The sequence below is a fragment of the Schistocerca nitens genome, chromosome 11, assembly GCF_023898315.1.
Source record: "Schistocerca nitens isolate TAMUIC-IGC-003100 chromosome 11, iqSchNite1.1, whole genome shotgun sequence".
Classification (NCBI taxonomy): domain Eukaryota; kingdom Metazoa; phylum Arthropoda; class Insecta; order Orthoptera; family Acrididae; genus Schistocerca; species Schistocerca nitens.
Window position 1 is genome coordinate 173039388 of NC_064624.1, and position 24362 is coordinate 173063749.

General features: G+C 41.6%; 1 protein-coding gene across 2 annotated transcripts in view; it reads right to left on the bottom strand.

The window, feature by feature from the left end:
* Nucleotides 1–512: 512 nt before the first annotated feature.
* Nucleotides 513–24362, bottom strand: part of LOC126213216 (uncharacterized) — a 49467-nt gene continuing 25617 nt past the window's right edge. Inside the window, exon 2 of one of the 2 annotated variants that reach the window (XM_049940857.1) lies at nucleotides 513–3130. In XM_049940857.1, coding sequence (XP_049796814.1) covers nucleotides 1590–3128 — 1539 coding nt within the window. In that variant the 5' untranslated portion in view covers nucleotides 3129–3130 and the 3' untranslated portion in view covers nucleotides 513–1589. The remainder of the gene's footprint in view (nucleotides 3131–24362) is intronic. The other variant, XM_049940856.1, reaches the window with a different exon arrangement.

The following is a 24362-nucleotide window of genomic DNA, read 5'->3' on the forward strand; positions in this document are numbered from 1 at the left end:
TTTGTCGAAGAGATGCACACTGGGGTACAATCGTCGTTCTGTAGGCAACGACAAACATTTTCACAGTGGGATAAACATATTAATATTTATGGTGACCAGCCAGCTAACTCGTTTTCATTTGACTGCCCCTTACAAAATACTCTAGTGGATATAATATGTTCATGTTTTATAACTTTTATTCCTTGCCAAATATATGTAATTTGAATGATGTGTTGATTATGGTTAAGCTTTGCGTCAACATTTACTTCACATTTTAAGTCATTGTATTTGAGCACAGCAAAAGACCTTCAGTAAGGTAAAGAAAGATGCACGGCTTACCTGGCAAGAGCATTGCATGCGAAGGGTAAGGTTGCTGGTTTCAACCTCTGTCCAGCACACAGTTTTATTATCTGCACCTATTTACATCATACAATTTCATGTTCATTACTTCTTTGAACAAATCTTACTATCTTTTGGAAAATAAAGGAAATTATTATATAATTATGCCATAAGAATGAGTGCCATAAAGGAACTTTAATAATTTTTTTCCTCGGAGACAAAAATGCATTATTACAATTATTTACATCTTTGATGGCACTTCAACAAACTACATGCAGAATAGTGAAAGACATCTTGCTGAGATACAAAATAAATATCACTAATGATGGCTGAAACTTAACGAGAATTTTAAGAAAGGTTTAATACAAAAATTCTTTTACAACGGTGGATACTTCTTCAAAGGACTTGTATATAAAATAAGTTGAAACACAGACACACGGTAAAGGAAACTTCTTTACAACGAGCATTCAGCTTAATAGTAACCTAAGGCTCCATAAACCTAAAGGCAGTAGACAAATTAAGTGCACGAATATTAGACTCTGAAAAACATTTTTTGCTAGGTTTAAATAGTCATTTTTTCTAGAATACTTGTGGAGATTTGTTTACGCAGTCACAGTAAGTCGTCTTTAGTGTAATAATGTTCTAAGCTCTTTAAACTGTTTTCAGTTGACATTTTGATTTTACCTATGGTAACAATGACTATTTTCTATCTGCTGCCAATCCATATAATTATTGATTAAACAGAAAATACATGATTATATACAAATTTTTGAATTTATATTGCAATATTAGGTCTCTTTTACAGAAAGCTCTCATGCATACCTAGGACTACTAGAAGAAAGAATATTTCTGAGAAAAATTTTAGCCACAGCCTCTGGGTAGTTTCCAGACTTAAACTTTCACTCTGCAGTCGAGATTCATTTAGAGAATGGCTTCTCCATGACGTACTTTTACTCAGGAGTGCCACACCAGCAAGGTATGCAGGAGATCTTGTGTGAAGTTTAGATGACAGGGTGAGGTACTGGTTGAAGTAAAGCTCTGACACAAAGTTGTGGGTCACGACTAGATAACCCAAGTCGCTACAATCACTGTCCAGTAAGACTGGAAATAACAAACAAACAAACAACACACACACACACACACACACACACACACACACACACACTGAAAAATTCATTTCACAAATGAATGTACATTAATCCATACACATATATATGTTAATACACACACACGTTGGCATCACAGGGCAGGAAAGTTGGTGGAACAGTAGTTCATTTAAACTGTTGTACGGTATAAATTTTTACTTGCGGCATACGCGGTTGGATGAACTCACGGACAAAGTCAACCACATGTTCACTGATGTGCACAGTCTGCAAGTTAGCCAGATGGGACAGTTCACAATAGGCATCCAAGTCCATTCCGAACGTGTAGAACAGTGACAAAGTGCGAAGCTGGGTGCAGTGCCGGAGGAACGCCAAGTGGGCGACGTCCTCCGTGTGGGACAGCGACAGCGTCTCCAGTCGCGACAGTGACGGCATCACACCGGAGAGGACGTCCGCGTCGACCTGGCACCTCGTCAGGTCCAGGGCCTCGAGTCTCGTCAGGTGACGTAGATTCGACAGCTCCGACGTGCCGGGCCAGTGCGAGAACTCCAGGCAGAGACGACGCAGTTGCGGGCAGTGGCGCAGGAAGCCCAGGTGCGGCAGATCGCTACCTACGAGGTCCAGCTCCTCGAGCAGCGGCAGACGCGGCAGAACTACGGCCAGCTCGTACGCGTTCGCGGCACTGCCGGCCAGGTAGAGCGAGCGGACGCCGGCGGGCAGCTGCCGCAGGCCCGTCAGCAGCGTGTCCGGCGGCGAGGCCTCGACGCGGAGCTCCCGCAACCGGCCGCAATGCCGCAGGAAGGACACGTCCGAGATGAGGTCGCAGCACTCCAGCCGCAACGACACGAGGGACTTCAGACCCGTCGCGGCCACCTCCAGGTCGCCTCCCGCCACGCAACAGTCTCGCAACCGCAGCCTCTGCAGGTTCCCCAGGTGCCGGAGATTCGCGTACGCGGCCGACGGCAGGTCGGCACAACCTTTCAATTCCAGTTCCTCCAGCGTATCCGAGCAGTGCCTCAAAAACGCCAGTTCTTCTAGGCCGGGGCACTCTATTTCCAGCGTCCGCAACCGGCCGATCCCCTCCGACGCGTCCAGATAGTCTGCCGACAAGAACTCTGCATAGACGCACAGGTCTGTGAGATTCGGGCACAGCTCGAGGGCCGTGCCGACTGCGTAATCCGCACTAGAGCTGGACGAGGCGCAGCAACACACTTCCCGGTCACGTTTTCGGGCAAAAGCGTCTAGTGTCGGTATCGCTTTGAAGATCCGCAATTTCTGGAGAGCTGCAAAATCTATAATCGAACGAGAAGAGAAGATGCTTTCTGCTATGTCGAGTCTAGTCGACAAATACGCGCACCTCAGTCTATGACCGTCCTCTGCAGATGCTATGTCAGAAATGTCTGTCACTAACAGGACCAGGCGGGGGTAGAAAATGTCGATAACAAACTCGGCTGCCGCCTTGACGATGACTTCCTGCAATAGCGGCAGGGCGCGCAAGATGGCGGATGTCTCGAAGGATTCCTTTGGACTTCTGTTGCTGACGTACCTCTTGCCCTTCCACAGGTGAGTAAAGCCCGACACGATTTCGTGCCACTGCTTGCTCACGGCAGCACAGTGTGCCAAGTCGGGGATCGGCAAGTAGCAAAAGATGGAAAACATTACGTCGTACGGCAGATTGTGGATACCGGCAGAAGGAGTCGACGCCATTTCTGTGAACAGACATAAATTTATTAGTTATTCATCAGAGTAAGCTTCCCTACAGAATATAAGGATGGTTTTTCACTTACGTTACTTGCACGTATAATATATACAAATATAAATAATGCATTAAGACAATTTTGTGGTCTTCGATCAGACGAATAGTTTGCTGCAGCTCTCTGTGCTAGTCTATTCTGTGCAAGTCCTAGAATCTCTACTGCGTGCCTGAGATGACCCTGAAACCCACTTCACTTTGTACAACTGAGGAAATAAATAGTTCCTCGATCTGCACCCCAGCTTCGAAGCTGACAAAAAGCACTTGTGCCAGTTTTTTACTGTTTTGTCTCATTATTTTAGTTGTGAAGCCACAGCCGATGTGAGCTGAGAAGCGATCAGTCGTGTGTGCGTGGTGGGTGCTGGTACGTCCACAAGAACGGCAGACAGTGGCCGAGATAAGAAATTCATTTAGAAATTACCTTGGCAAGGCCCCACCGACCAAAACTACCCTGCTTTTGTTTCAGGCAGTGACACACATGTGCTGCATTGTGGATGTGAGGAACCACGAGGGAACATACTGCTGCTGCTGCTCATTTGAGTGATACGTCTCCAGTGAAAACCATTTGAAAAAGGGTGTGTGCGTGGTGGGTGCTGGTACGTCCACAAGAACGGCAGACAGTGGCCGAGATAAGAAATTCATTTAGAAATTACCTTGGCAAGGCCCCACCGACCAAAACTACCCTGCTTTTGTTTCAGGCAGTGACACACATGTGCTGCATTGTGGATGTGAGGAACCACGAGGGAACATACTGCTGCTGCTGCTCATTTGAGTGATACGTCTCCAGTGAAAACCATTTGAAAAAGGGCACATAACAAAACACCACAGTAGACAACGAATAACTCTCTCTCTCTCTCTCTCTCTCACTCATTCACTCACTCACACGAAAATCAAGAAACTGGACTATTTAATTTAAACCAATGTTGGTGAATGGGTCACCTGACATCATCATGCAGCAGTGAATCACAGCCTGTCACGTTTTGTTGACACAATTTCCAAATGCAGTGTCTCTCTCACAAGTATTATTGTATGACAAACTAGTCATATACTGCAGTACACACATTAGGAATGCCTTTTTATAGAGCACAAAAATCTCTTATGTTCAAAAGTTTGAAAAATATGAGACTTAACAGAGGATTGCTCAGTAGAGAGGATGCAGCATTTTATCTCAGACAGTGTATCGACGGATGTGTAAGTCACTTCAGGTGTGCCCCACGGAAGTGTGTCGGAGCCTTCGGTACTGGACCTATTCTCGTTCTTACCCCATCTCGACGATTTTAAAGTTCGGTTCCAAAATTGCAATGACTGCTGATGACAGAATTATACTAATCTATGATTCAAACAAAACCTTACCAGACACAGCTCAGATGAACAAGACTACAACTAATTCAGAGTCCGTAGTGGAACAGACTCATTACATGAGTTAAAACAAGCAAATCTGACCCTGTTAGTGGCAGAAGTGGAAAGTAACAGTCATACACTGAGTGAATAAAACTGTCTAAAATTGTGTGTCGGATAACAAGTTAAAATGGAGTCAACAGACATATGAACTAAACAACAGACACAGCTCTCTTTTTCCATGTTATTGTGTTTACATAAAGACATGAGTGTAGGTTTATTTTCATAGTTTTCACTCACTGTTGTTTTTCTGGGACAGTGCACCTAAAGTAAATGAAGTGTCAATTCAGCAGCAGTGAGCATAAACAGTATTGTTAAACATAATTAACCATATATCTTGCAGTCACCTTTTTTAGGTTATTAGAATTCCCACACTAACTTCCTAATACATCTTTTGTTTAATGGTTTTTTATGACAACATTAAAAAAGCACATTCAATTAAACTGTGATGTCCTTAATCAGAACACAAGATGTTCATAAATTTACAAAAGTACACTTTAATTGTGAAAATGTTGAAATGTTTGATATGGCACTGAATACAGAATACCTTCAAGTTTTACTCCCAGCCAACACTGTATAGTTCCCAACGTCCCCCTAAGCGGGATCTGCGAATGAGTTATTCCAACTGGTTTCGTGAATCCAAATCTACTACTATAGTTTAGAGACAATTTGGGATTAAATATCACAAGCTGCCACCTTAAAGACAAACTGTTGTTACTCGGTACCATTCTTTCACTGAAACTGGCTGTGCATCACATAGGATGCCGGGTCAGGGTCGGCGAGCAGCCTAACACAGCAATTTAACAAGTTTGGCACTCTCACTTTCATAGTCAGGGTAAATGAACGACAAGTGCCAGCATTGGAAGTTAAACGCCTTCTGTTACAGTGTGGTTGTAAGACTTGCCAAACTTGTTCAATTGCTGCATCAGACTGCTGGTCGACTCTGACATGGCATCCAATGTGATAAACAGCCAGTTTTGGTGAAAAGATTGTGGCAATGAATAACAGTTTGTATTTGAGTTCATGGATTGTGATATTTTGTTCTGAATTGTCTCACCTGTAGAAGATCTGGATTCGTGAAATCATAAAGGCTGCGCGCGTGTGCAACACCCCCCCCCCCCCCTCCTCCCACATGCGCACACACGAGCGCGCACGCGCGCACGCGCGCACACACACACACACACACACTCTACACCATTATATGACTCTGTGATGGCTGTCAGAATAACTCATTCGCACATGTCACCCAGTGGGACATTGGGAATGTCAAGAACTACCAGTGTTAGGTGGAAATATGTTGTTGCGGTCTTCAGTCCTGAGACTGGTTTGATGCAGCTCTCCATGCTACTCTATCCTGTGCAAGCTGCTTCAACTCCCAGTACCTACTGCAACCTACATCCTTCTGAATCTGTTTAGTGTATTCACCTCTTGGTCTCCCTCTACGATTTTTACCCTCCAAATTTGTGACCCCTTGATGTCTCAGAACATGTCCTACCAACCGATCACTTCTTCTAGTCAAGTTGTGCCACAAATTTCTCTTCTCTCCAATTCCATTCAATACTTCATCATTAGTTATGTGATCTACCCATCTAAGCTTCAGCATTCTTCTGTACCACCACATTTCGAAAGCTTCTATTCTCTTCTTGTCCAAACAATTTATCGTCCATGTTTTACTTCCATACATGGCCACACTCCATACAAATGCTTTCAGAAACGACTTCCTGACACTTACATCTATACTCTATGTTAACAAATTTCTCTTCTTCAGAAATGCTTTCCGCTTTTGTTGATGTTCATGTTATATCCCCCTCTCAAGACACTGTCCATTCCGTTCAACTGCTCTTCCAAGTCCTTTGCCGTGTCTGACAGAATTACAATGTCGTCAGTAAACCTCAAAGTTTTATTTCTTCTCCATGGATTTTAATACCTACTTCGAATTTTTCTTTTGTTTCCTTTACTGCTTGCTCAATATAAAGATTGAATAGCATCGGGAACAGGCTACAACCCTGTCTCACTCCCTTCCCAACCACTGCTTCCCTTTCATGTTCCTCTACTCTTATAACTGCCATCTGGTTTCTGTACAAATTGTAAGTAGCCTTTCGCTCCCTACATTTTACCCCTGCCACCCTCAGAATTTGAAAGAGAATATTCCAGTCAACATTGTCAGAAGCTTTCTCTAAGTCTACAAATGCTAGAAACGTAGGTTTGTCTTTCCTTAATCTATTTTCTACGATAAGTCGTAGGGTCAGTATTGCCTCACGTGTTCCAACATTTCTACGGAATCCAAACTGATCTTCCCCGAGGTCGGCTTCTACCAGTTTTTCCATTCGTCTGTAAAGAATTCGTGTTAGTATTTTGCAGCCGTGGCTTATTAAACTGATAGTTCGGCAATTTTCACATCTGGCAACACCTGCTTTCTTTGGGATTGGAATTATTATATTCTTCTTGACGTCTGAGGGTATTTTGCCTGTTTCATACATCTTGCTCAGTAGATGGTAGAGTTTTGTTAGGCCTGGCTCTCCCAAGGCTACCAGTAGTTCTAATGGGATGTTGTCTACTCCTGGGGCCTTGCTTCGACTTAGGTCTTTCAGTGCTCTGTCAAACTCTTCACGCAGTATCATACCTCCTACTTCAGCTTCATCTACATTCTCTTCCATTTCTATAATTCTATATTATATAACTTGAAGATATACTGCTTTCAGTGCTGTATCAAACATTTCTCTAAATTATTTATCCATTCCACAATTACAGGTTACTTATATACGACTAATTTATAAATACATCTAAAAACAAAGATTCTGTAACTTACCAAACGAAAGCGTTGGTACATTGATAGAGACAATAACAAACACAAACACACACACAAATTTCAAGCTTTCGCAACCCACGGTGGCTTCATCAGGAAAGAGGGAAGGAGAGGGAAAGACGAAAGGATGTGGGTTTTAAGGGAGAGGGTAAGGAGTCATTCCAATCCTGGGAGCAGAAAGACTTACCTCGGGGGGAAAAAGGGACAGGTATACGCGCGCGCGCGCGCGCACACACACACACACACACACACACACACACACACACACACACACACACACACAGATATATATCCATCTGCACATATACAGATACAAGCAGACGTATGTGTGGATGGATAAGTGTGCGTGTGCGCACGCGAGTGTATACCTGTCCCTTCTTACCCCCAAGGTAAGTCTGTCCGCTCCCGGGATTGTAATGACTCCTCACCCTCACCCTTAAAAAAGTGGCAGAAGATAAACACGCCACGATAAGACCACGAGACATATTGCTGACACTCGCCTACTTCGTTAGAGCGACAAGTCAAATTATCTGATGGTGTGCGTACCAAAGGTCTTACAGTACGCACAACACAATAGCCCTATGCAGTAATCACCGTTTCTTAGAAGTTACTTTACAGTAGCTGTACAACTTCAAGGGTCCCTTCCCTTACGAACTTTTCTACTGTGCACATATCTATCCAATGCATGCTCAACTATTCTTTTAAACTTGAGTCATAGTTCTTCTACATGCTCCTGCCCTCTGCTGAAAGTGTCAAGTTCCTCACTGAGGTACGACGCTACTGATTTTTATCTTGTTTACTGAACAAACATATACCGGGTGATAAAAAAGTCAGTATAAATTTGAAAACTGAATAAATCACAGAATAATGCAGATAGAGAGGTACAAATTGACACACATGCAGGTTCAAAAAATGTCTGACAGATGGCACTTCATCTGATCAGAATAGCAATAATTAGCATAACAAAGTAAGACAAAGCAAAGATGATGTTCTTTACAGGAAATGCTCAATATGTGCACCATCATTCCTCAACAATAGCTGTAGTCGAGGAATAATGTTGTGAACAGCACTGTAAAGCATGTCCGGAGTTACGGTGAGGCATTGGCGTCGGATGTTGTCTTTCAGCATCCCTAGAGATGTTGGTCGATCACGATAAACTTGCAACTTCCGGTAACCCCAAAGCCAATAATCGCACGGACTGAGGTCTGGGGACCTGGAAGGCCAAGCGTGACGAAAGTGGCGGCTGAGCACACGATCACCACCAAATTACGCGCGCCAGAGATCTTTCATGCGTCTAACAAGATGGGGTGGAGCGCCATTCTGCATAAACATCGTACGTTCCAGCAGGTGTTTATCAGCCAGGCTGGGGATGATGCGATTCTGTAACATATCGGCGCACCTCTCACCCATCACGGTAGCAGTTACAAAACCAGAATCACACATTTCCTCGAAGAAAAAAGGCCCGATAATGGTAGATGTGGTAAATCCAACCCATACTGTGACTTTCTCATCGTGCAATGGAGTTTCCACGGCAGTTCTAGGATTTTCGGTAACCCAAATTGTGCAGGTGTGGGCGTTGACAGACCCTCGGTGCGTGAAATGAGCTTCGTTGGTCGACAACACGTTACTCAACCAATTGTCATCTTCCGCCATCTTTTGAAACGCCCACACCACAAATGCCCTCCGCTTCACTAAATTGCCAGGTAACAGTTCACAATGCCGATGGATTTTGTACGGATAGCATCAGAGGGTATGCCTCTCTGCCAACCAAACAGTAGTGTATGGAATGCCGGTGCGACGTGCGACTGCACGATCGCTGACTTCCCCGTGCACAGACGAACCCGCTACAGTCTCCATTTCTTTCTGAACTGTCTCAGCAGCATTACGCCTTGTGCTCGGTTGGCCACTAGTGGCTTCGAACTTCAAAATCATTCTCGCCACAGTTGCATTTGTCAACGGACCTTTACCCATTCTAATCCCCTTCCTATGGCGATAGGATCGTAACGCTGAACTAGCACATTCCCCATTCTGATAATACAGCTTCACTAAAAGTGCCTTTTCAGGTAACGTCAACATGCTGCGACTGCTGGCACATCTGATTCTCTCTCTCATTACAGCTCCTTTTGTACACGATTATCATGCGCAGTCACTGACGTTTTGCTGTCCAGCGCCATCTGTCGGACATTTTGTGAACTTTGTTTTTTTTTTGTTTCTAATAAAACCCCATGTCATTCCAAGCATGTGTGGCAATTTTTACCTCTCTATCTACAATATTCCGTGGTTTATTAAATTTTCAAATTTATAATGACTTTTTGATCACCAGGTATATATCTATCCGCTTGTTTTAATTGCCCTTTTTACTTTTGTGACCGTTGTTTCTGCAACCGTGACATGGTCACTGATACTAGTTTCGATGCGGACATCCTCAAAGACATCAGGTCCATTTGTTGCCACTAGAGACAATTACTTCAATCATGAGTGGGTTCCCTAACTACCTGTTCCACATAGTTTTCAGAGAAGGCATTTAGAAATGTTTCACGGGATGTCTTATCACGACCACCATTAACGAAACTAATTTTCCCAATTGATTGTCGGATGATTAAAATCTTCACTCACGATTACATTATAAATGGCGAACTTGTGTTCCAGCAAAGTAAGGTCTTCTCTAAAGTTTTTGGTTACATTAGGAGAGGAGTCTAGTGGGCAATAGAAGGATCCATTTATCATTTTATGCCCACCTCTGATACTGAGACTCACCCAAACTATTTCACATGCAGCTTCAATTTCTATCTCTCTGGATCCGAGATTCTTGTCTACTGCAACACATACACCATCTTATCCATCTTTTGATTTGCTGCTCCTCATATTGGCTGTGTTTGCAGTTAACATTTTTTGGGATTAGGGGTCCGCCAGTTATGCAAAACACCGTTTTTCTCAGTACCCAAACATGTTTCGGCACCACTGTGCCATCATTACCCGTTCGAATCCCCTTGCTATGGCGATAGGATCGTAACGCTGAACTAGCACACTCCCCATTCTGATACTGAGACTCGCCCAAACTATTTCACATGCAGCTTCACTTTCTATCTCTCTGGATCCGAGATTCTTGTCTACTGCAACACATACACCATCTTATCCATTTTCATTTTTATTTATTCTGCAATGTGAACATTTTCGTTACATGATTATAAAATTATGTGCATTTTGAGTTCAAACAACAGATTGTTTCTTTTTGTAAATACAATACAAAATGTAAAGGTATTCATGCTCACCAAATGTGAAGGTGTTTACAAAAAGAAACGATCTGTTGTTTGAACTAATAATGCATATAATTTTATAATCATGTAACAAAAATGTTCACATTGCAGAATAAATAAAAACGAAAACCCACTGATGGCACAGTGATGCCGAAACATGTTTGGGTACTGAGAAAAACGGTGTTTTGCGTAACTGTCAGACCTCTAATTAAAAAACTACACCACCTTATTTCACCACTGACCTATCCTATCGATTTACACTTAAACTCTCCACAGCTCTCACTGCTATCAAATTCAGGTTTCAACCAGCTTCCTGTACCTACTACTATGTGAGCTTCATCGCTTTTCATGAGCACTCTAAACTCTGCCACTTTGTTGCAAATTCTTTGGCAGTTAATTATTTGGATTTTAAGACTATCACCTGTGGGAGGCATTTCTTTTTATCTTACACCGATACTTCTGGGTTTCATACAACTATCGTTATCTGGACTGGACGGAGACTCGCTCAATCTGTAAAACTCTCGTGTGCACCCCACACACAGTCAGCTACCCGAGTAGCAGCCTCTGACAAGTAGTGCATCCCTGACCAATTTAGGAGGACCCTACAGTTCTCAAACCTAAGACGCACGTCCACAAAGTCGCAGCCTATAGTGTGATTAAAACTATTTTGTACTTGACAGCTAGCCGAGCACGTGACTGTGAGACAGTGTGGTCCAATAGCAAGCTGACGTTCAGCACCCCTCCCCTGCATAGTTGCCACTGCTTATGCGTCACGGTTCAGTACCTGCTAACACCTGGTCTTGTGCGCGTTGTGTTGTGTGAACTGCATTATCTCAGTGTCTGCTTCTCCTTTGATTCCATTACAAGTATGTGATGAATTACTGTAGTGGCTTCTGTGTACAAAATGTCCGAAAATAAAAAGTGTGGTCATCCTAGAGTTCGTAGTCCGAAATCATCTTTGAAGAAAGTTGGGGAAGGAATAGCATTGAGAGGACAATCGCGCGAATACGTCTGCAACGTACGACAATATTTTGAGATGGAAAGAGAGAAGGGAGGGCCTCTTCTTTCCATTAATAAGGTAGTCGAGAGGACTGCGGCAGCATTAAGAATAAGCAGAACAACCGTTATAAACATAAGCAAAGAGCAAAATGAAAAACTGAATACACATTTCGGGTCATCAACTCTTAACTCCAAACTGCCAAGTCTGGAAACACCGGGGAAAAAACAACGCGTCAAGAAATGTGTGACGAATGTTGGTTCTTTCAAACAGGATGCGATTCGCAGACATTTGTATGCATATTATCACCGTAGAGAGCATCCAACGTTACAAAAATTGTATGTAACGCTTAAAGAAGCTGGTCTTTCCGTGGGCAGTAAGTCATCTCCTCGGCTGGTTTTATTAAACCTGGGATTTAATTACGAAAAATTAAGCGAGAGTACAGTTTTCTTGGAATGGCAAGATATTGCTGCTTGGCGATGCCGATTTTTGTGGCAGGTAAACGACATTGAACTCCATGATTTAGTGTGGCTAGATGAAACATGGGTGAATTCTGGTCATACACTGAAGACACGTTGGTCTGACGGATCACAAGAAGGAATGGCAATACCTGTTAGCAAAGGAAGCAGAATAATTGTTGTTCATGCAGGTACCACACGTGCGTTTGTTCCTGGCTGTTTACATGTTTTCAGGTCAAAGAAAACCTCAGATTTTCACGAGGAAATGAACCACGCCACCTTTTTATGATGGTTTGAAAATTCACTGTTACTGAATTTGGAGAAACCGTCGTACATCATTATTGACAATGCGCCATACCACACTGTTGTAAAGGACAAAGCCCCAACGCTATCTTCTAGAAAAGACGAAATTATACAGTGGTTATGACCAAATAATATACAATTCGATGACGAAATGAAGAAAGTGGAACTATTGGAACTTGTATCACAACATCAGCCACGATACCCGACATACGTTATAGATGAAGTTTCCAACAAACATGGACATTCTGTAATTAGATTACCACCCTATCATTGTCACTTTAATGATATAGAGCTAATATGGGCCCACATCAAGGGGTACATAGTACATGAAAACAAGACATTCAGGCTTTCAGAAGTGGAAAGATTTTTACATGAAGCTGTTTCTAAAGTAACTGTGGAAAACGGGAGTAATGTTGTAGTACATACAAAAGCTGTCATTCAGGAGGCATGGAAGAACAAATCCTTATTGGAAGATAGTGTTTCTGAATTAATTATTGCTGTCGGGGAGTCACCTGAAAGTGCTAGCGACACAGAGATAAACGGCGTTTTCCAGCTGTCGGACACAGCACACGTCGAGTGATGGTAAGTTGCCAAAAAAAAAAATAAATAAATAAATAAATAAATTTGTACCTTTTGGTGGTGTTGGTCTCGTTGTCTTGGTATTTTGAGTTTTTGTGATTTGTTCTGAAATTCATGGCACAAGACGAAAATGTAACTAACGGTGGTATATGTGCTGCTTCTCGTCTTTGCGAAACTGTAGCACCCACCCACTTCCAACAAGCTCTAAAAATAAATTCAAACCTTTCCGGAACTTTTTCTCACTTTGACCCCCCCCCACAAAACATGTAAAGGGAAAAAGTTTGTCGCTTACTACATTTCTGGTGTTGATTTGGAAAAAGTTCCGCGTCAGACGTGAGATTTTAATTAATTTTTTCACTATTACTGGCTGTATTGCTCAGAAAGTTTGCAAACATTATCGAAACATGCCACTGAAGACAACATTAAAATTTTGATGTTTTACGACACACGGTTTAGGAGATGGGGAATGATTAATATTGAGTAGCGTGAAAATTCAACTTTTCGGAAAAAGTTAAATATTTCTCTATTTCAGTAGCACAAAATTTTCACTGAGTTAAAAAAAGTGTCAGAAGGTAGTCCTCGTATCACTCTACCATGTACAGTTGCCAAATTATAAAAAAACATGACTTCCATTCTTTACAGCGGCAGCTGGCAACATTGCACGGCCGCTCAGCGAACTGTCAAGTACAAAGTAGTTTTAATCGCACTATAGCTTGTCACAGAACCTTTGAAGTCTCTGGTTCGTCCTTCCACTCGACTCTAAACCGAAGGGCCACTGACAGTTCTGGGGACAATGCTGCAAATTGTGAGCTTTATTGAAACTCCACGTCCTCTGCCAGTCTCTGGTACGATCTCTGAGCTCAGACGAGAAGCATTAATTTGTTCCAATGTGTGCCACAATCTGCAGCAGGTTGCAGCTCGTTCCCTCAACAGCTGCTGGAATAGCCGCTGCAACGTGTCGAACGAGGCCCCGGCACACGCCAAGTGCACCTGGTGTTTTCTCCTGTCCCTTGCTGCCATTTCCCTAAGGGGTACCATCATTAAGTGCGCATTTGAACTGCCAACGATTAACAGGCCCCTACCATTTTACGTTTGCCACCTCTTGACACTGGACAGAACAGATTTCTCCAAAACTGGTGAAGTGAGTCATACTGGCAAATTAATGTTGTTTTAAGCAGAAAAATGGGGGCACAGTGCTACAGCAAAAATTTTTGATTACTTGGCTAGTGATATAAAATGTATGACAGACAGCAAAGTAAAATTTGAAAACAAACTGAAAAGGTTTCTCCTAGACAACTACTCCTATTCTGACAATGAATTTTGTATTGTTGTAAGGCGAAAAATGTAGGAATTACAAACTTGCTTATATTCTTATGAATGTTCAGCATGTAGTTATATTAACTAATTAATTTGTGATGTGAATACAAAATGAATTTCCACATCATTATGATTTGTCATGCAAATGATTCACGAAACACGGATCACGATGACAACGGTTTATGCGATGCTCAACATCGTGGTCATCAGTGTCCATACAAGTTCATAATCTTTCCATTTCCAGTCTCGCCACATCTCAAATTATTATGAGGACAACACAAACACCCAGTCCTAGGGCAGAGAAAGTCCTCGTTCCCGGCCGGGAATCGAACCTGGGGCCCACGAAGAAACATGGAACTAACAAACTAATTGAGAATCTGAAATAAAGTTAAAAACATACCTCATTAGCTACTCCTTCCATAAATCATCTAGTTTCAACATCTGGAACTACCTCTTAGTGACTCATTTGTTCATTCATACACACATTCTGTTCTGCACATATGATCAGTAAGAAAATCCTTTGGAGGTGTGGAATACGTCACGTCATGGGCAGAGGCATTCACTTTATAGTACACTAATAATGTGTGCAAGATCAAGGGGGGGGGGGGGGCTGTTTGCAGGCAAAATACTCTCCGATTTCAAGAAGAACGTTATAATTTCAATCGAAAAGAAATCGGGTGCCGAGAGGTGTGAATATTACTAATATGTCATGCTTGCAAAAAACTAACACAAATTCTTTACAGAAGAAGAATGGAGAAACTGGCGCAGGCTGACCTTGGAAACTATCTGTTTGGGTTCCAGAAAAATGTTGAAACACGGGGAAGCAAAAGGCTATTTACAAGTTGTGCAGGAACCAGACGACACTTACTTGTAAGAGTTGAGGGGCACAAAAGGGAAGGGGGCGAGGCCAGGTGGTAGCCTACCCCGATGTTACTCAATCTGTACTCTGAGCAAGCAGTGAAGGAAACCAAAGAAAAAATTTGTGAAGGAATTAAAGTTCAGGGAGGAGAAATAAAAGCTTTGAGATTTTCCAATGACATTTTAACTGTCACAGATAGCAAAAGGCTTGAAAGAGCAGCTGAATAGATCAGACAGCATCTTGAAGGGAGGATGTAAGATGGACAGCAACTAAAACAAAACAAGGGTAATGAAATGTAGTCTAATTAAATCAGATGATGCTGAAGGAATTAGATTAAGAAACAATATACTAATGGTACCAACTAAGTTTTGTTATTTGATGGCTAGAGTAGAGAGGATGTGAAATGCTGCAATTCGCACAAAAATGCAATGAGGCGAAGCGACCATTTGGATGCACTTTCAAATGTCTTGACCACTTTATTCCCAGAATTGCCTTACACGTTTGAACATTCCATCACTTTCATAGGCAACACAAAACTGGTATCGGAGGATATGAAAATATGTTATGTTTCACCACTGATTAGAGACATAGTATAATGAGTAGAACATGGCTTTCTAGCCTACCAGTGTTACGTCAGTCGAATAAAATTGTTCATTAAACATTGTATCTCGTTGACATTCCCAATTATGAGACTAGTGCAAACTGCTACCAAGGAACAAATTGGAAACCAAATGGACTAAACTGCTAGGCGGTGCTGGACACGCAATATATGCTGCATTTGTTTGTTACAACTACAGTTTCATTGTTACATCAATAAACCTATCATGGTAGCACTCACAAATTGCCTGAATTTCCTGTACGGCACTTATGCATTTGCTCCCATTGGCGGAAATGGCAATGTATGGGTGCCTCCTACTCTTCATAAGTAAGCACTATGTGCCTCAACTGGTATTTCTATGCTTTATATATAATTATAAAATGGTATGTATGAACTGTTACTGATGGTATTAATTGAGATGCTGTAAGTTGTCAAAAATTGTTTTTAACAGACAATTTGCCCGGGTAGCCTAGCACCACTCAACGGCCTCGTCCAATATATTATTTTTTGATGATTGAAAAGATCTGTTATGCATTGTTTTGTAACAAAAAAACTGATGTGATTTCCACAATTTGTTTGCTGGTGAAACTCTTTTATATGATTTAATGAAGAAGTTATAGTTGTTAACAGACAAATGCAGCATATACCACGTACCCTTCACTGCCTAGTGATTTAGTCCACTTTGTTTACAATTTGTTCCTTCACAGCAGTTTGCACTTCCCTCATGATTCAGAATGTTGACAAGATACACTTTTATATTATTGCAATAACATTGGCAAGCTAGAAAATCATATTCCACTCTTTACACTATGTCTCTAATCAGTGGAGGAAAGAAACACATTTTCATATCTCTGGATATCAGTACTGTATTTTATAGCCTTTGAAAATGAAGCAATGTGAAGACACACAAGGCTATTTTGGAAATAATAAAAAAGTGCGGTCGAGACATTTAAAAGTTATTGAGGGATATGAAATGTAGGCGGACAATGGCAAAAACAAGCATTTCTGTACACGTACAAACTCTAGGGACCGATCAACGAGAGGATACGGAGCAAAAAAGGTCTAACAAACTTATGTCCGGAAATGCACGGTTTCAATGCTAGACCATTTATTCAATCATACATTTTTACAGAGACTGCAGTCTAATACGCACTGTACCATGCAGCCACAGTTACAATATGTGCTGAAAATGGTTTCCACACGCCTCAACGCACGTTCTGTCGCACATGTTAGCATCGGCCAGGATGCATCCAAACGGTGTCAAAGGCAGTACGAATACGCTGCTTCAGAGTCTCCAGATCGGGAATGGGTTCTGCATACACAACACTTTTGAGATGGCCCCATAAGCAGAAATCGCAACGGGTCGAGATCCGGTGAACAAGCAGGCCGTGTAACTGGACTCCGTCGTCCGATCAATTCAGCAGGGAAGACACGACTGAGATGCGTTCGGATGTTGACAGCAAAGTGGGCTGGAGCACCACCGTGTAGCTGCCACATAACCCTCTGTATCATCAATGCCACCCTCCCATGTTACCATTCCGGCATTACACAGCCCTCTATTCCACCAATGCGCTCACAGTCTTTTTACTTATCTCCTTCACCACTAACCCCCCCCCCCCCGCCCCAATCCCTGTATGCTCCCAGAAGCAGCACGTCACTATCCCACCCCCCACCACGCTTTCCCTCCCTGGCCCTGCCCAGCCTCCTCCTTACCCCCACCACCTGGCTGTTCGCCCTGTCACGTGCCGCTTCGCGCAGTCTGGCCTTAGCTCTCAGAGACTGTGGTCTTGATGTGTGCTTTGCACTTGTGTGTGTGTGTGTGTGTGTGTGTGTGTGTGTGTGTGTGTGTGTGTGTGTGTGTGTATGTGTGTGTGTTTTGCCCATTTCCAATGAAGGTCACGTTTGCTGAAAGCTTCCTTTCTGAAAGTCTTTTTGTTGTGCCTATCTGAGACTCAGCATCTCCACTTTGTGGTGAGTAGCGCCTATTCTGTTCGTGATGTTGTCACATTCTGTGCCGGATTTCCACTGTTTGACATCTGATGACTCTAAATAAATTCTCAATAAATTTCTATATAATTCCGAAGTCCTTTTTACTCACCCTGTACATATTACCCAACTTCCACAGCTTAATTCTCAATTGTAGCTCTGTTTTAGCAGTTTTGACAGCTAAACAGTACAGAGGCAAAAGCTGTGACATTCCATCCGCTGTCTACTGTGATGACAACTATCTGAGATGCCACCGCCAAGTATATCCGGCAGTCTCTGCTGCCGAGAGCTGCTGCCGTTGCCTATCCTCGCTTTCACTGATCGGAACACTGCAGTGCCTCACAACACCGGGCCTTTGCAGACTTCATTAATGGCTCACAGTGAGTTGTTCTACCATCATTATTCCGGGACAGAGCACTAACTCAGTAATTGCAGACCCCCCCCTCCCCTCCCAACTCAACTCTTAACTATGAGCAGTCTACAGCAACACAAGCAGATATCTCCCAGAGAGGCTGCCACATAACTCTTCACGACTACAGCCCTATCACGCAGAGCTGTCGGTTGCTTTTCGGGGCTGCAGTCTACAGCATCAATGAGAGCACCCTCATAATCCACTAGCTGTTGTGCAGCACGGGCTACACTACCCGTGTAGCTTGCCATAACATCACGAGATGTGCGCCTTCTTTCATGAGACTGAGAGGCGTCTGTATTGGTGCACACCGGTGAGGCCAGCACCCTTCTACTAACCGAAACTGCTGGCAGTCACTTAGTAAAGGCCCGTCCACACGCAATGCTCTGTCTGCGCAAATGTCTGCGCAGACAGATCGTTGCGTGTGGACAGAAGTTTTGCACCGACCTGAGGTGTGTGCAAACCTGGAAGTTGGAGTTGGAGGTTTGAGCGAAACCTCTCAAACCTGTGGGTTCAAACCACATCTGCGCAGACGAGTCGGAGCGTGTGGACAGGAGATCGTCGCAAAACTGGCGCGAAACAGCTATTTGCTCTGTCTAGTGTTTGTATTTGTGCGCACAGCGCATTAAAATGGCCGATACTCGTCAGTGTTCTCGAGAGTTTGTAAGTGAATTCATTGAAATATATAGAAACCACCCATGTTTGTGGAAAATTGAAAGTAAAGAATATAATGACAGAGACAAAAACACAGGAGCATACAATGCTCTCATTAAAAAATTGCGGGCAGTTGACGCCTCGGCAAACAGAGAAACAGTAATAAAAAAATAAATTCGTTGCGAACTGTTTACCGAAAAGAGTTATCCAAAGTTCAGAAATCTAGAAGATCTGGTGTAGGAGTAGATCAAGAATACCAGCCAACGTTATGGTATCTGCTTGGCTATCTTAGTGATTAAGAAACGCCAAGACCGAGCAGGAGCACAATTGAAAATGAAATTGGAGTGTCAATGTGCGAGGAAATGGAACACGAGGTAATGTAAAACAATATATTTCAAATACATTTATCAAAAGTTCATTCAAAAGAATATATTTGTGTGCAAACATAATAGACAATTAACTGCTGTTATAAAAAGAACTCATCCTTCAGGACATCGTTAATAGCTTCACATGTGTTGGGTATTATTTCACTCAATGCTTGTTTCGATATTGCAGTTGAAAATTCCAAGTCCTTGTAGCTCCTTCCTGTTGCTAGGAATCGTAATGTTACCGCCAGCTGTTCACGAGGAGAAATTACCCTTCTCATACAAGTATTTTTTCTCACAATATGAGGGGTTACAAGCTTTAAGAGATAATTATAAGTTTCGACATCCATCCGCAAATAATTTCGCCAGTCGCTAGGTTCGCCCTGCAACTCTCGCAGTAAATTTACGTGAGAAAACTGCTTTCGCTTTAGCAGCCACTGTCTACAACATTTTGACTGCTTTCTCTGTTTCCTGTGGTTGGTCTGAATGTTTTTTGCAACACAAGTTGTGAACAAAGACCACAACAGAACTTCCTCCATTTCTATATTTCAAAATAACTGAATTAAATTTTTATATCTAAAAACAAAGATGATGTGACTTACCAAACGAAAGCGCTGGCAGGTCGATAGACACACAAACAAACACAAACATACACACAAAATTCAAGCTTTCACAACAAACTGTTGCCTCATCAGGAAGGAGGGAAGGAGAGGGAAAGATGAAAGGATGTGGGTTTTAAGGGAGAGGGTAAGGAGTCATTCCAATCCCGGGAGCGGAAAGACTTACCTTAGGGGGAAAAAAGGACGGGTATACACTCGCACACACACACATATCCATCCACACATATACAGCATCTTTGTTTTTAGATATATTTGTCCCACGTGGAATGTTTCCCTCTATTATATTAATTAAATTTTTGACATTTACGGGGAGCGTAGCCGCTTGCCACTGATATTTCTTTTCTACACCGACAGATGGCGGGCGAGTAGTAGATTGGGGTTTGTGTCGTGTGAACACACCACATTTGCAGCGATCTTTTGCATGTACAGACATCTGCTCTGATGTCTGCGCAGACAGATCGTTGCGTGTGGACAACTGTGTACCTCTAATCAGTAAATGTCTATTCTGATAACTGTATCTTACTAGTGTCTTTTAGGGTTCGTCAGACCACACTCCACACATCATCATCATCATCATCATCATCATCATCATCATCATCATCATCATCATGACTGTAACGACTGCAGTCCTGGACCTCTGTAATACATTAAAAGTGTCATTCCAGGAAACTTTAACTAGCTACAAATGGCACAAACAGCCTTCACTAAAATTAACAGAATAAAAAAAAAACTCTAAAAACCAAAACTCCGTATGTTGGAATTTCAAACAAAATGTGGGAAAATTACTTACTACATAATGTCTTCAGTTATAGGTGGGGTGATCAGAAACAGTCTGGAAAGCTAGCAAAGGTGTTTCAGAGGAGGTTGTGCTGGAAAGTATCTGTTAAGAAAAAAAATTGTTACACTGCACTGGTTCTGAGTTAATTAGCACTGAAGTTAGCCAAACAGGACATTTCACACGCAAATTCAAGTGGTCCACCATATACAATTAGTGTCAGTTGTCCTTATATTGTAGATAATAGCACACGCTCAGACTTTGGCTCGGGTTCGATGCTAACTACTACAATCCCATGTCCAATTTTTGTTTATCACTCTCTTGTTCAGTTTCAGGAAACTGAACGAAGAACACATTTGGAGACACTGTCTCTGGCTAATGTCAGTGCTAAGTAACTCTAAAATGGCACAACTCATCAAATTTTTTTCTTAACGATTATTCTTCAGCACAATGCTTCCGTAACAACTTTACAATCTTCTCAGACTGTTTCTGATCACCCTGCATGAAATGCATCAATGCTGAAGGGAATGTTCCCTCGACACATTAAAATATACAATTTTTAAACCTCTTTGTGAGAAACGCGACAAAAAAAGACTTAAATAACGATCATTTAGTTTCATTACTGACGTCTTTTTCCAAAATATTATTGTAAGTAATGCACTCAAGGTTGGTCTCACATTTCAGGGGAAACAATTAATTGACACATCACAGTTTGGGTTCCAGAAGGGTTGCTCGACTACAAATGCTATTCATACATTCACTTATCAAATAATGCCATATTAAACAATAAAATATCACGAGTTGGAATTTTTGTGATCTTTCTCAGATGTTCAACTGCATAAATCGTGTTACTCCTTAGAAAAACTTTAGTTTTATGTAACTGATGACTTCACACAGCTCGTTTGAATTATACATCACAAACAGAATGTAAAACGTTGTTCTTAATAACTGTAGAAAAACAATAACTACAGACACAGTAATACCTTCTTGCTCACAACACCCCATAGCTCACAAACATGCAGATTTCCACTCAATGGTACACTGTCTCGTATCTATCCCAATGTCCGGAGATGATTTTAAAGCAGAGTTAGATACAATAAAATGTATTGCCACAGCCAATGGCTACAGTCCAGTTGTTATTGACCACATCTTGCACAAGGAAAAAATGGAAAATTATACCCCTCCTCCATGCCCAACCGGCTTCCCCATCCACTGTCTGCAAGAAATGGTGTACACTACCGTTTCTAGGTGAGGTATCACAGATTTTAGCCAAAGCACTGAAAGCCTGCAAGTATAGGCTTTCCTACTATGTTAAGAATGACACCCCAATGTGTTTTTAATAGCAAAGATAAGATCCAGTTATTAGCCAACAGTGAGGTATACAAAAATCACCTGTTCTGATTGTGACAAATTTTACATCTGTCAGTCAGGCAGACGTATGGCAACTAGTCTGGCTGAACACGAACGCAGCTGGAGGTTGCAGAATTCTGACTCCACATTTGTTGAACTTTTACTGACTGAGGTTCACAACTACCAGCCAGTGCCCCCCGTACTTCACTTAGCAAACAAAGGCCATAAACTTAACCTGCTGGAAGCCCTGGAAATTAACAAACATCTTGCTCTCAGTCCAGGTCTAACCCTAAATGACCAGACACAGCTCAACACTTCCCCTCTCCTAAACTTTATATAATCATATCTGTTGTTCATTACTTCCCATACTGTCTGTTCCTACATATTCCCATTTTCCTGTATTCATTAAGCTCTTTTGTTTTATTGAAGTTGTCTATGTATTCCATATAAAATGTAGTTTCAATAGTTAAGGCTTTCTTTTCACTGGTACTTTTATTACTGTCCATGTTTAACACCTCTTGCAGTTGTCTCATCAAATATTGTTCATTTATTTAATGCAAACTGTTACATAGCCACTGTTTTGAATACAATGTTAATATGCAGTACCACCACACTCTCACAGATTGCATTTACTGTATGTTCCCACAAACACCTAAATTTTCGTGCATTTATTAATTTCTGTTTATCTAACTGATATTGCTTAAGTTCCTTATGTATTCAGTAGTTACACTGATAATTGTTTCTTCTTATAATTGGTTTGTGTATCACTCTCCATGTTTTATACCTCCTGATGTAGCCTTGTCAAATACTAATTTTATTAGTTTTGTTTATTAATAGAAACTGTTATGTAGGCATGCTGTTCCTATTTTGTGTTAAAGTTTTCCCTGTCTACTCCATTTTTATTTATTTACTGTTTAATTTTTACTTTTTCATTGCATTACCACGACACTGTCAAAGATGTTACTTACTGTATGTTTTTGCTTCAGTCTATACGTGTTACTTTTCTTCCAATGTTGTTTGCAAACATTGTAACTTCTTTGGTAACAATACTCAGTAAATGTCTGAAGATGGCCTTTTAAGCCGAAAACCGGTTAACACAATAAAAGTAATACTGTAGAACAAAAGCAAACCGGTGCTTTTCATTTGTTAACTAACTCTGTTGGAAGGAGAGAAAATTTCCGTAACAGGAGAAACCATAAAGGGAGTCCTACGAGGTTGAATTTTGGGTACACATTTATTCCTTATTATAAAAGAATGACATCCCACTTAACATTCGTGAAGCAGAATTGTTACTTTTTGCAGATATTAGTGTTATAATAAATCGTATTAGCGAGAAAGCAAGAGAGATTGTTAATGTTGTTTGCAAATTACATGTTTCTCTAAAAATGAACTCTCCCTAAATTTTGAGAAAAGTCAGTTCTGTACAAAATATAGCTTCATACTGACATTTTATGTAGCACATTAACAGCAGGCAGTACGCAGGATAGAATGCTCCAGATTTATGGGTGTACATATTGATGAAAACTTGAATGAGCAGAACCATATTACTGAACTGCACAAACTCCTGACATACATACAGAAAGTATGGCAAGATGGCAGTGAAAAAAGGTTCACGAAAATCGAGTTCTGCGAAAAACGTAAAAAATAATGAGTCTTTATGTATTCAGTGCAAAAAAAGTATTGTCGTTCGCCCTGGAAAATGTTACGCTGCGAAGTTAATGCAAAAACTGCAAACGAAATCATTACAAGATCAAAATCTAGTGAAAAAACGGTGGCAAATGCAAATTCAGTGACATCGATATGTAAACATTGCGATGATTTTTGTCTCATTTTAACTGCAAAAAACAGTGAAACCAGTGAACTTAAAAGGACTGTAGCCTTATTGGAGAAACAGCTGCAACATCTTGGCTGTAAAACTCAACAAACAGAGCATCGTCTGAACCTGGAAGAAATATCGGCTACGAGTGATGTAATCAAAAGAAGAACGACTGTGGAAACCAGCACAAAACTTGGAAATAATAAAGTAAGTGCATTAAATAGTTATAATGACTACTGTGATTCCACAAACAATGTCATTCAGAAACATATGAGTCCAGATAATAATTACAAACAACAACAGCCGTGCACTGTAAATTTTTCGCACGTCTCTCACCCTAAACAAAGAAATGTGATTAAAAAATCAGTCGACTGGCCTCAAGTGAGCAAACAAGAACAAAAAGTGTTGATTTTTGCCGATAATCATGGACGTCAGATAGCAGAAAAGGTAGCAGATACACAAACTAACGCAAGTGCCCAAGTCTTTGTCAAACCAGGAGCAGGCATTGCAGAAGTGACAAAAACATGTGAAAACCGTAACCCAAACGACTGTGCCATAATTTGTGCAGATGCGAATGATGTTGCCAGAGATAAAGGTAGTGAACTCATCACTGTTCTTGAAAGTGTGCTACCCAAATTAGG